This window comes from Labeo rohita, chromosome 11, assembly GCF_022985175.1.
Source record: "Labeo rohita strain BAU-BD-2019 chromosome 11, IGBB_LRoh.1.0, whole genome shotgun sequence".
Classification (NCBI taxonomy): Eukaryota; Metazoa; Chordata; class Actinopteri; order Cypriniformes; family Cyprinidae; genus Labeo; species Labeo rohita.
The window spans coordinates 12,794,396-12,807,792 of record NC_066879.1 but is presented as its reverse complement, the minus strand read 5'-3'; the positions used below and the strand labels follow the sequence as shown (position 1 = coordinate 12,807,792).

At 33.1% G+C, this 13,397-nt stretch overlaps 1 protein-coding gene across 1 annotated transcript in view; it reads left to right on the top strand.

Moving 5' to 3' along the window:
* The window catches only part of aspscr1 (ASPSCR1 tether for SLC2A4, UBX domain containing), a 30,075-nt gene that overhangs the window by 4,690 nt on the left and 11,988 nt on the right, over positions 1 to 13,397 (top strand). The window contains exons 4-8 of the mRNA XM_051123004.1: positions 7,187 to 7,287; positions 7,716 to 7,773; positions 11,073 to 11,146; positions 11,229 to 11,730; positions 13,163 to 13,222. Coding sequence (XP_050978961.1) covers positions 7,187 to 7,287; positions 7,716 to 7,773; positions 11,073 to 11,146; positions 11,229 to 11,730; positions 13,163 to 13,222 — 795 coding nt within the window. The remainder of the gene's footprint in view (positions 1 to 7,186; positions 7,288 to 7,715; positions 7,774 to 11,072; positions 11,147 to 11,228; positions 11,731 to 13,162; positions 13,223 to 13,397) is intronic.

Below are 13,397 nucleotides of genomic sequence, written 5' to 3'. Positions count from 1 at the left end.
GTGAAAATGGTCATTTTGACCCATTTAATATATTTTTATATAATATACAAAATTAAAAAGAATAATCATTTGAGTGAAATGATGACATGAGTGAAACTGAATAATCAGCTGGAAATAATGTCGGATGTGATTTTGTGCTTTGTGATTTTTATTGGATAATGAAAAATATGAGCAGTGATTTTATTGGCTAATATAATAATTTTCACATGTTTCAGAAGTGGAGCATGTTATTATGAAACTCTTTTTCTTTCAAATAATATGTACTGATGAAAAGTTCAGAAAAGACCAGTGATAGTTATTATTTATTAATATAATAAATGCAGTCTTTAATATTCCATTTATCAAGTTTTAGAGTATAAAGTGTTGTGAAGATAACGGTTAGTTCCTCTCTCAGTAATTAAAATAAAAACCTAAAGATGCCTATAGAGCTTTTTAAATAAATTATTTTGAATACTCTCAAACACAGTGATTGTAGTCAACTAAAACTGAAATAAAAACAAAAAACATAACATAAAACATAAACATAAAAAACAAACTTTGTTACCTAAAATAGTGTAAATAATATTAAAAAATATTTAAAATATTATACTTATAGTGTATATATAAAAATAATTTAAAATAGTAATAATTTCCAAGGAATTATTTCTCATTTTCATTTAGTTTAATTTGATGTATTAAAATAACTAAAACTAATTAAAATAAATAAATAACATTAAAATGAAAAACAAAAAAACAAAACATAAAATTACTAAAAACAAAAATGAAAATAAAAAGTGCAATAGTTGATGTAATTTTAAAAATAACAACAAACATGATCGGTATTTTAATCGGGATAACTGAGCAAAATAACTGGTTAAAAATGACCTGTTTATCCATTATGCATCTTGGCTAAAATGTGAGTTTTAATTGACTAAAACCAGACAAAAATTCCCAGAATTTTAGTCGACTAAAACAGGGCAGTTTGACTAAATATGATGATAACTAAAAAGCACCGTTGAGCTTTGGGCATCTAATTTAATGTCCTATCCTAGTAAGAGCAAAAACAGCAAATAAATCTTAAAAAAACAAAAAAAAACACTAACTAAAAGCACATTTGATACAGGACTAAAACTAAATGAAGAACCAGCTGTCAGAATGAGCAGTGCTTTGTAAATGCAGGCGATGAGAACATTACATAAGAGTTTAGTAAACATCCCTGCCTTCCTTCTGAGAAATGATGCGTTCTCTGTCAGTGATCGGGGAGTTTAATGATCTGTCGTAATACCGCGGTGTGTGTGCTCAATTACCTCACCGGTCCAGCGTTTACTGCAGCGTCACACGCTGTAAAAATAATCAACAGCTTGTTTGATTCCTCACTTCAAAACCTTTATTTCTGCTCTTTGAACACACATGCCACCTTCCATCTAAATAGTTTATGGAGGATCAGTGAAAGGAGCCGTTTAACCTTCAGAAAACACCGTAGGTTCATCTCAGGCTGCCAAACTGAGTGTTACTCATTCAACACTCACATTTATTTCTACAGCGCTTTATACAACACAAAGCAGCTTCACAGTAATTGACAGGAAAATACTGGAACCATTGGTGCAAACTTTATAAAATATGATTTCAGTCAATATTCAAATCTATTCAATTCACTGATGATTCAGATTCAGTTCAATATCTGTGTATAGTTCATTATGAAACAAGTCCATTTTCAGCTGTAAAGCAGCTCTAAAAAAACAACAGAGTCATTGTTCAGATCAATTCAGTTCATTTTGTTCAGATTCAGTTCAGTAACTCTATTAGAAAAAGAAAATAGAGTCATTATTCAGATCATTTGAGTTCAGTGTTGATTGTGATTTGGTTCAGTAACTAAAGTTCATTTAAAAAAGTTCTAAAAGAGAGTTGAGTCATTATTCAGATCAGTTTCATTACATTTTGATTCAGCTGAGTAAACGTGACATTCATTAAGTATGAAATAAGTTCAATCTCAAGTGTAAAGCAGCTTAAAAATGTTTATGGAGTCATTGTTGAACTCAGTTCAGTTCAGTGCTGATTCGGATTCTTTATTCACAGAAAAAAACAAGTTCAATTTCTGCTGTTAAGCAGCTGTAAGAAGCCAATAAAGTCAATATTCAGAACAATTTGGTTTAATTATGATGCATATTCAGTTCAATAACTGTGAAGTTCATCACTTATGAAACAAGTTCAGTTTCAGATCTTAAGGAGGTCTAAAAAGAGTCATTCAGATGAATTTAGTTCATTTAGATTCAGATTCAGTTAAGTAAATCAGTTCATTTGTTATTAAAAACAAGTTTAATTTCAGCTAAAAAGCAGCTCTAAAATGATAATAGACTCATTATTCAACTCATTTGATTCAGATTTGGTCCAGTAACTGTCTAAAGTTCATTCATAATAAAATAAAATAAAATAAAAATGATGCAGCTCTAAAAAAAAAAGAAAAAAGTGTGAAAATTTTGTAAAGTTAATCGCTTATGAAACAAGTTCAATTTCAGATCTTAAAAAGAATCATTATTCAGATCAATTTAGTTTTGATTCAGATTCAGTTAAAGAACTTGGTAAAGTTCATTCATTATTAAAAACAAGTTTAATATCAGCTAAAAAGCAGCTCTAAAATGATAATAGAGTCATTATGCAACTCAGTTGAGTTTGGTTTTGATTCAGATTCGGTTCAGTGACTCTAAAGTTCATTCATTGTAAAAAGAAGTCCAGTTTTTGCCATGAAGCAGCTCTAAAAAAATTGTGAAAAATTTAATTTGAAAAAACAGATTTGGTTCAATAACTGTGTAAAATTCATTAATTATGAAACAAGTTCAATTTCAAGTGTAAATCAGCTTTATAATGATTATAGAGTCATTGTTGAACTCAGTTCAGTTCAGTTCAGTGCTGATTCTGTTTCGGTTCAGTAACTGACTTCATTCATAGAAAAACAAGTTAAATTTCTGCGATTAAGCAGCTCTAAGAAGCCAATAAAGTCAATATTCAAATCAGTCTGGTTTAATTATGATGCAAAGTTAATCAGTTATGAAACAAGATTTCAGATTTTAAGCAGGTCTAAAAAGAGTCATTATTCAGATGAATTTAGTTTATTTTGATTGTGATTCAGTTAAAGAACTCAGTAAAGTTCATTCATTATTAAAAAAGAAGTTTAATTTCAGCTAAAAAACAGCTCTCAAATGTTATTAGACTCATTATTTAACTCGGTTTTGATTCAGATTCGGTTCAGTAAACGTCTAAAGTTCATTCATTATTTAAAAAAAAAAAGTCAATTTTTTGCCACGAAGCAGCTCTAAAAAAAAATTGTGATTTAATTTGAAAAATCAGATTCGGTTCAATAACTGTGTAAAATTCATTAATTATGAAACAAGTTCAATTTCAAGTGTAAAGCAGCTTTATAATGATTATGGAGTCATTGTTCAGTTCAGTTCAGTGTTGATTCTGTTCAATAACTGTCAATAACTTAAGTTAAATTTCTGCTATTAAGCAGCTCAAGAAGCCAATTAAGTCAATATTTAAATAAATTTAGTTCATTTAGATTCAGATTTGGTTACAGAACTCAGTAAAGTTCATTCATTTATTGAAAAACAAGTTTAATTTCAGCTAAAAAGCAGCTCTAAAATGATAATAGAGTCATTATTTAACTCGGTTTTGATTCAGATTCGGTTCAGTGACTCTAAAGTTCATTCATTATATTAAAAAAAAAAGTCTAATTTTTAGCTCTAAAAAATTTCGTTATGAATTGAGTTCAATTTCAGATTTAAATCAGCTTTAAACAGACAACGGAGACATTATTCAGATAATTTCAGTTCAGTGTTGACTGTGATTCTTTTCAAAAAGCTGTCTTCATTTATAGAAATATTTTTTTCTTTCTATTAAGCAGCTCTAAGAAGCCAATAAAGCCAATGTTCAGATCAGTTTGGTTAAATTATGATTAATATTCAGTTCAGTAACGGTAAAGTTATTCACTTATGAAACAGGTTTAATTTCAGTTATAAAACAGTTCTAAAAAGACATTAGAATCATTACTCAGATCAGTTGAGTTTAATAACTGCTTTATATGAGCTTTTTTATTTTGTATTGCTTTTATGAGGCTATCAACATTTCTGACATGTCTAAAAACTGAATACTTACAGCTATGAACATTAAGTCAATAAAATGTTTACGATTAGTTGAACAAACCAGATAAAACGCATTTCTTTACCAATTAAGTTTAGTTTGGACCAAATGTAGGTAGTCGTTGTAATGAGTTTTATGTTTTTGTCAGAACAGATGTTTGCCGTGTTTTTGTGCTGTTGTGTAGTGTTTTATAATCAGCCCAGCGTAACCCAGTTCATTTGCACCCTGTTTACGAGCGTCTAATTATGCGTTCCTGTCAGTTGCATGTTTGCGTGTTGTCGTGTTTGTCACATCCGTCCAGTGGTCAGTAAACATCCGTCTGTCCAGAACACATCTGCACTGCAGCTTCTGTCAGCAGATGAGCGTCCGTCAGAAGAGTAAAAAAAAAATCAAAATTAAACTTTATATTTTCTGTTCTATTTAATCTTAGTACTAGTGTTTTCTTCCTCTCTTGCATTTAGAAGTTCTGCACTATCCTGTCTAAATAAAACTTTACAAATATTTTTATGAAACAAAATGTAAAAAAAGCAAGACAAAAGCACATAAAATGACTAAAAAATAAAATAAAATAATAAAAACTAATACACAAAATTAATAACCATAATGGTGTATAAAATATATTATTTTTGCTTCAGTTGTTGTGGATAATTATAAAACTAAAACTGAAATAAAATAAACTATTTTAAAATATTTTTAAGAAACAACCTAAAAGAACAACAAAAGTACAAAAAAAATTAACTAAATTGAAAACTGATAATATAAGCAAATTCAAAAAATTGATAAAATCTATACTATGCTATTTTGCTTCAGTTGTTGTGGTAATTTATATAGCTAAAACAGAAAAAAAAAATACTTAAAATATTTTTAAGAAACAGCCTAAAGGAACAACAAAGGCATAAAAAATGCTACAAAAATTGAACTAAATTGAAAACTGATAAAATAAGCTAATTCAAAAAATGTATAAAAACTGCACTATACTATTTTGCTTCAGTTGTTGTGGATATTTATAAACTAAAACTGAAATTAAATAAAATATTTAAAATTATTTAAATATTTTTAACAGTCTAAAGGAACAACAAAAGCACAAAAATACTAAAAAAAAAAAAAAAACTAAATTGAAAACTGATCATAAGCTAATTAAAAAAAAAATAAAAACTGTATACTATTTTGCTTCAGTTGTTGTGCATACTTCTAAAATTAAATCTGAAATAAAAAATATAAACTACTTAGAAATATTTTTAAGAAACATGACAAAAGCACATCAAATTTCTAAAAAATAAAAAAGCTATACTAAATATAGTAGTATATAAATACAAGGGCTGGTAAACGATTCATTGTGATTAACTGCATACAAAATAAAAGTTTGTTAAATGTGTTAAATATGTGTGTGTACTGAGTAATTATTATGTATATATAAATCACACAATTTAATGTTATATATTTAAGAGAAATGTTATGTACAAAATATTTGTATTTATGTATAATACAAATTATATAAAAAAATGTATAATAAATACTTGTAAATATTTCTTAAATATATACATGAATGTGTGTGTGTATTTATATATACATAATAATTACACACATCTATTAGGCAAACTCAGACTTTTATTTTGCATCGATTAATCGCAATGAATCGTTCGTTTTGATTGATCATTGAGTTGACAGGACATTGCTCAGGATGGATGACATCATCAGTTCCGCCGAACCACACGCATCTGAAGGCGCAGCACGGCGTCCGTTTGGCACGAGAGCCCCGATCGCATCTGCCGTTTTACAGGACTGTGTTTAACAGCGAGAGACAGCGAGAGGAGCGTTTGTGTGTTTGTAGCCGGATGAAAGGAAAATGAAAATCACGCTCTCGTTTGATTGAGAGATCAAGGCGAAAGCGATTAATGAGCGGCCCGCTCGTAAAGCATGATGGGTAAACCACCGTCCTGCTCTTCCCGCCAGCGTTTAACGGCCGCTCTCGCTCATGCTTCAGGCATGTGGAGTGTGTGTGTGTGTGTGTGTGTGTGTGGGGTTCAGATCGAACACAAACACGGGCCTTGATGTGCTGCCCGACTCCGTCTCACATTCTTCTGCTCAATTACAGGCTCTTCAGCATCTCCTGCGTGCTTTTCAGTTTTTATCTCTTATAAAATGATTTTGGATCCGAGTCGGGGTTATTATTTACCGCACGCTTGTGAGGCTTTGAAACACTCTCAAGAGTTTTAAGAGCGTTTGGATCAGACTCTCATTTCTTTTATGTTGTCTTTTCATGTCGATAACTGCATTATTATTGTGGTGTTGTTGACTTCTGATTTCCATAAACATACAAAAAGTCAACTTGCTGAATAGCTGGGAACTTTATTTTTTACTGAATGCACCAAAAACCAAACATTCGTTTGATGTTTGGTGAAGATGCAAATTCAGATTGTTCAGCACTAATTGAAAATATAAGAACTAAAGCTTTTGTTTTAGTTCAATTACATTTAAAAAAAAAAAAAAAAAAAACAACTAAAATGAACACTAACAATGTATAAAATTAAAATAAATAAAAAATATAATAGTATATAAATTACTGTTTTGCATCAGTATGTTTTTTTGTTAAATAAATTATTATTTTTATTCATCAAGGCTGCATTAAATTGTGTCAGTAAAGATGTTTATAATGTTACAAAAGATTTCTGTTTCAAATAAATGCTGTTCTTTGTTCATCTGTGAAAAAATAAAAAAATAAAATGCATGACGGTTTACACAAAAATATTGTGCAGCACAACTGTTTTCAATATTGATAATAATCATAAATGTTTGTTGAGCAGCAAATCAACATATTAGAATGATTTCTGAAGGATCATGTGACTCTGAAGACTGGAGTAATGATGCTGAAAATTCAGCTTTGATTGTAGAAATATATTACATTTTAACAGATATTCACATTGAAAACAGCTGTTTTAAATTCAAAATAATATTTAACAATTTTTAAAGCATTTTTGATTAAATTAATCCAGAATTGGTGAGCAAAAGATGCTAATGTGTCTTAATAATAGTTTTTAATAATAAATTCTTGTGACTGCATTTGGTTCAGGTGCGGATCGCGCTGCAGATGGAGGACGGCTCTCGTCTTCAAGGCTCTTTCTCGAGTGGACAGACGTTATGGGATCTCCTGACCCACTTTCCTCAAACCAGGTGTGTGTTGTGTGAGTGAAAGCTGCAGCTGATTCATGTTTGAGTATGTGGTTTATACGTGAAATGTGTGTGTTCTTTTTGTCTCTATTGATTGAAGTAAAACACATTCCTCTCCAGGAGAATCGAGTTCCCCGCTGCGGTTTTTAAACGCAGCCAGATCGTGTGAACTGTGAGACTCACGGGACGTTTTACGAGCGCTCGGCGCCGCTGCCGAACGCTTTAACCCTCATAACGCTTTCGGGTCCGTTTTGACCCGGCAGAAACGCGTAAACATTTCTAAAAAATGTATAGTTCATAGCATATACAGTATATCTGACACATGTGTTTGTGTGGCTGTGTGTCGTCCAGCGCACGCACAGATCAGAGTCCGGCCCGTGTGTTTGTTTGTTCTCTCCTGACAGATATTGTGATGTGTTTCCTCCTCGCAGGACGTCTGATCTGGATGCGTCTGGACCCACACCAGTGTGTGTTTACATGAGAGACGAGGTGAGACCAACACTTGATCTCTGTGCCTCAACATCACATCAGAATGACTTCATTCACTTACTTACTGACAGATTCACAAAGAATCTCTGAATAAGTCAGTAACTACAAAAATAAAGTCTAAATACTACGAGAACAAAGTTAAAATACTTTGAGAAAAAAGTCGAAATACTACAAGAGTAAAGTCGAAATACTTTGAGAGTGAAGTCGGAGTACTACGAGAGGAAAGTTGAAATGCTTTGGGAGTAAAGTCAGAATACTATGAGAGGAAAGTAGGAATACTACAAGAGGAAAGTCGGAATACTATGCGAATAAAGTCAGAATACTAAAGTCGGAATACTACAAGAGGAAAGTCGGAATACTATGAGAGGAAAGTCGGAATACTACAAGAGGGAAGTCGAAATACTACATGAATAAAGTCTAAATGCTTTGAGAGTAAAGTCAGAATACTATGAGAGGAAAGTCGGAATACTACAAGAGGGAAGTCGAAATACTACATGAATAAAGTCTAAATGCTTTGAGAGTAAAGTCAGAATACTATGAGAGGAAAGTAGGAATACTACAAGAGGAAAGTCGGAATACTATGCGAATAAAGTCAGAATACTTCGAGAGTAAAGTCGGAATACTACAAGAGGAAAGTCGGAATACTATGAGAGGAAAGTCGGAATACTACAAGAGGGAAGTCGAAATACTACATGAATAAAGTCTAAATGCTTTGAGAGTAAAGTCAGAATACTATGAGAGGAAAGTAGGAATACTACAAGAGGAAAGTCGGAATACTATGCGAATAAAGTCAGAATACTTCGAGAGTAAAGTCAGAATACTTCGAGAGTAAAGTCGGAATACTACAAGAGGAAAGTCGGAATACTATGAGAGGAAAGTCGGAATACTACAAGAGGGAAGTCGAAATACTACATGAATAAAGTCAAAATACTTTGAGAGTAAAGTCAGAATACTATGAGAGGAAAGTAGGAATACTACAAGAGGAAAGTCGGAATACTATGCGAATAAAGTCAGAATACTTCGAGAGTAAAGTCGGAATACTACAAGAGGAAAGTCGGAATACTATGAGAGGAAAGTCGGAATACTACAAGAGTAAAGTCGAAATACTACATGAATAAAGTCTAAATGCTTTGAGAGTAAAGTCAGAATACTATGAGAGGAAAGTCGGAATACTACAAGAGGGAAGTCGAAATACTACATGAATAAAGTCTAAATGCTTTGAGAGTAAAGTCAGAATACTATGAGAGGAAAGTAGGAATACTACAAGAGGAAAGTCGGAATACTATGCGAATAAAGTCAGAATACTTCGAGAATAAAGTCGGAATACTACAAGAGGAAAGTCGGAATACTATGAGAGGAAAGTCGGAATACTACAAGAGGGAAGTCGAAATACTACATGAATAAAGTCTAAATGCTTTGAGAGTAAAGTCAGAATACTATGAGAGGAAAGTAGGAATACTACAAGAGGAAAGTCGGAATACTATGCGAATAAAGTCAGAATACTTCGAGAGTAAAGTCAGAATACTTCGAGAGTAAAGTCGGAATACTACAAGAGGAAAGTCGGAATACTATGAGAGGAAAGTCGGAATACTACAAGAGGGAAGTCGAAATACTACATGAATAAAGTCAAAATACTTTGAGAGTAAAGTCAGAATACTATGAGAGGAAAGTAGGAATACTATGCGAATAAAGTCAGAATAAGTTCGAGAAGTAAAAGTCAGAATACTATGAGAGGAAAGTCGGAATACTACAAGAGGGAAGTCGAAATACTACATGAATAAAGTCTAAATGCTTTGAGAGTAAAGTCAGAATACTATGAGAGGAAAGTAGAATACTACAAGAGGGAATACTACATGAATAAAGTCTAAATGCTTTGAGAGTAAAGTCAGAATACTATGAGAGGAAAGTCAGAATACTACAAGAGGAAAGTCGGAATACTATGCGAATAAAGTCAGAATACTTTGAGAGTAAAGAATACTACAAGAGGAAAGTCGGAATACTTTGAGAGGAAAGTCGGAATACTACAAGAGGGAAGGAAATACTACATGAATAAAGTCTAAATGCTTTGAAGTAAAGTCAGAATACTTCGAGAGGAAAGTAGGAATACTACAAGAGGAAAGTCGGAATACTATGCGAATAAAGTCAGAATACTTCGAGAGGAAAGTAGGAATACTACAAGAGGAAAGTCGGAATACTATGCGAATAAAGTCAGAATACTTCGAGAGGAAAGTAGGAATACTACAAGAGGAAAGTCGAAATACTACATGAATAAAGTCAAAATACTTTGAGAGTAAAGTCAGAATACTATGAGAGGAAAGTAGGAATACTATGAGAGTAAAGTCAGAATACTATGAGAGGAAAGTAGGAATACTACAAGAGGAAAGTCGGAATACTATGCGAATAAAGTCAGAATACTTCGAGAGTAAAGTCGGAATACTACAAGAGGAAAGTCGGAATACTATGAGAGGAAAGTCGGAATACTACAAGAGGGAAGTCGAAATACTACATGAATAAAGTCAAAATACTTTGAGAGTAAAGTCAGAATACTATGAGAGGAAAGTAGGAATACTATGAGAGTAAAGTCAGAATACTATGAGAGGAAAGTCGGAATACTACAAGAGGGAAGTCGAAATACTACATGAATAAAGTCTAAATGCTTTGAGAGTAAAGTCAGAATACTATGAGAGGAAAGTAGGAATACTACAAGAGGAAAGTCGGAATACTATGCGAATAAAGTCAGAATACTTTGAGAGTAAAGTCGGAATACTACGAGAGGAAAGTAGAAATACTTTGAGAGTAAAGTCGAAATACTTTGAGAGGAAAGTCGGAATACTACGAGAGGAAAGTCGGAATACTATGCAAATAAAGTCAGAATACTTCGAGAGGAAAGTCGAAATGCTACAAGAGTAAAGTCAAAATATTTCGAGAGTAATGTTGAAATACTACGAGAATAAAGTCGGAATACTTTGAGAGTAAAGTCGGAATAAAACGAGAGGAAAGTAAAGTCGAAGTACTACGCGAATAAAGTCTAAATATTTCCAGAATAAAGTCAAAATATTTCATAATGAAGTTGAAATTACAAGAATCTTAAGAATCAGTAGGGTTTCTGTGGGTCTTTAAAAGTCTTAAATTCATGAAGTAAATATCTAAACGTGACTGCTGGGTCATGAATGTTTTGTGAATCCCTTATTTTCGTGGACAGTGACATCCCATGGATGTTTTTCTGATTAATATGCTGCTTCATTCTTAAATCTGTCATGTTGTGGAATGAAATTGCTGATTGACGTCTTGTTGTGTAGGTGAGCGGTGAGGATGCACTGAAGAAGACGACTCTGAAGTCTCTAGGTCTCACAGGAGGAAGTGCCATCATACGGTGAGCTGTTTGTCTCAGTGGTGACGTCACATCGCTGTCACATGATTATGATGATAATAACGATGAAATTTCTGTTCATTAGTTACGTGCTGAAAGGCTCCAGCTCCTCATGTCCTGCTGCATCCGTGGATGCGGTCACTGCGCCAACGGATGCTGTTGCCAAGACAACCGTATCACAGCCACCTCCAGAACCACCCGTGGAGCCCGCCCCCATTCCCATGGAAACCCCACCTCCTCCCACTGAGGTCGTCGCCCCGGTGAACCATCATCCTGTCAAACAGGAAGAGGAGGAGCCAAACGCGAGTCGGGAACAGGCGGTGCGACCCAAAACGAGAGCCGCTGGTGACCAGCCGCAGCAGTCCAAACTAATGCCGCAAGAGGATGACGAACAGCCCGGGACATCCAAACAGTGCCAGGGCTCCGCCCCCTCAGCCACGCCCACTAACTTCGTGCCATTTTCTGGAAGCGGACAGCGTCTGGGAGGAACTGGGACAGCTGGACTGAAGACGTCCACGTCATGGTCGTCATATGTGTCCGGGAGCCCGCCGAAAGCCAAAAAACCCAAACCCAGCCATGAAATCAAGGTCTGTGCTTCCTATTTCTACATTTGTCATCACAGGAATAAATTACATTTCAAAACACACTGGTGACCAAGAGTTTGTAATCATTACGATTTTTTTAAGTTTTAAAAATAAGTCTCTTCTGCAAAAAAAAACAAAAAAAAAACTTAAAATTACAAGATTAAAGTTCTAATATTTTGAGAATAAAGTCTGAATATTTCCAGAATAAAGTCAAAATTATGAGAATTAATTTGTAGCAATTACGAGATTAAAGTTTTAATATTTTGAGAGTATATTCTAGCCTATTGTGCATGCAAATGGCCCAGATTGAGAGCACAGTCTCAGCTTTCAAAATCTGTTCGTTTTACAGCAAAATATTTAAACTTTATTCTCATAGTATTTTGATTTTATTCTCGTAATATTTCGACTTTATTCTCGTAGTGTTTCGACTTTATTCTTGAAATATCTAGACTTTATTCTCATAGTATTTTCACTTAATTCTCATAATATTTTGACTTTATTCTTGTAGTATTTCGACTTGTAATATTATTGTAATATTTCGATTTTATTCTCGTAATATTTCGACATTATTCTCATAGTATTTTAACTATATATTCTCGAAATATTACAACCTTAATTGTAATCTTAGATTTGTGTTTTTTTTTTTAAAAACGTTGTCATACTCTTCAGCTCAGCAAGGCTGCATTTATTTAATAAAAAAATACATTAAAAATTATGAAATACTAGTAGACATAAAAATATTTTTGTGTGAATATCTGTTAAAATGTAATTTATTTCAAAGCTGAATTTTCAGCATCATTACTCCAGTCTTCAGTGTCACATGATCCTTCAGAAATCATTCTAATATGCTGATTTGCTGCTCGGCAAACATTTCTGAAAACAGTTGTACTGCACAATATTTTTGTGGAAACGGCGATATATTTTATTTTTCAGGATGCACAGATGAATCAATGATTGCTGAAGAATGATTTCTGAAGGATCATGTGACACTGGAGTAATGATGCTGAAAATTCGCTTTGATCACAGAAATAAATTACATTTTAACAGATATTCACATAAAAAACAGCTGTTTCAAATTATAATAATATTTCACATTTTTACAGTATTTTTGATCAAATAAATGCAGCTGTTGAGCAGTTTCAGAAACAAAATCCTGATCATTCCAAACTTTCAAAGGTCTTTTTCATGGAAAATCTGCATCTTGTCACACGTTGTGTTTTGATCTGCAGGTCTTTCATGTGTGTTTGTTTGCGAGTGTGTCGTTCTGCTGTGCTGTTGATTTATTTGAGACGGACGGTGTGTTTTTGTTGTGTCTGAATTCAATCACGCATCGCCACGTTTAGATCCGATCACACAAACAGCAGTCGTCTGGTGTTTCACACACACAGATCTGTGTCTGTCCCAGACTGAAGTGTTTGTGAATGTGTTTCTTCAGCGATCGGTCAGTGCCAAACAAGCGTCAAAGGACGAAGAGGAAACGGACGAATATCTGGAGGTAAAAACAGGACCGTACAATCATACATCAGTATATAGCCATTGACTTTCTTATGATATTGCATCAACCCTGCATTTTTTAACTTTTAACTTATGTATGTATGTATTATGACCAAAACCTTATTTTATAATTCACAGTTAAGCATAATCTCTCAGTAGACACTTTATATTATCAG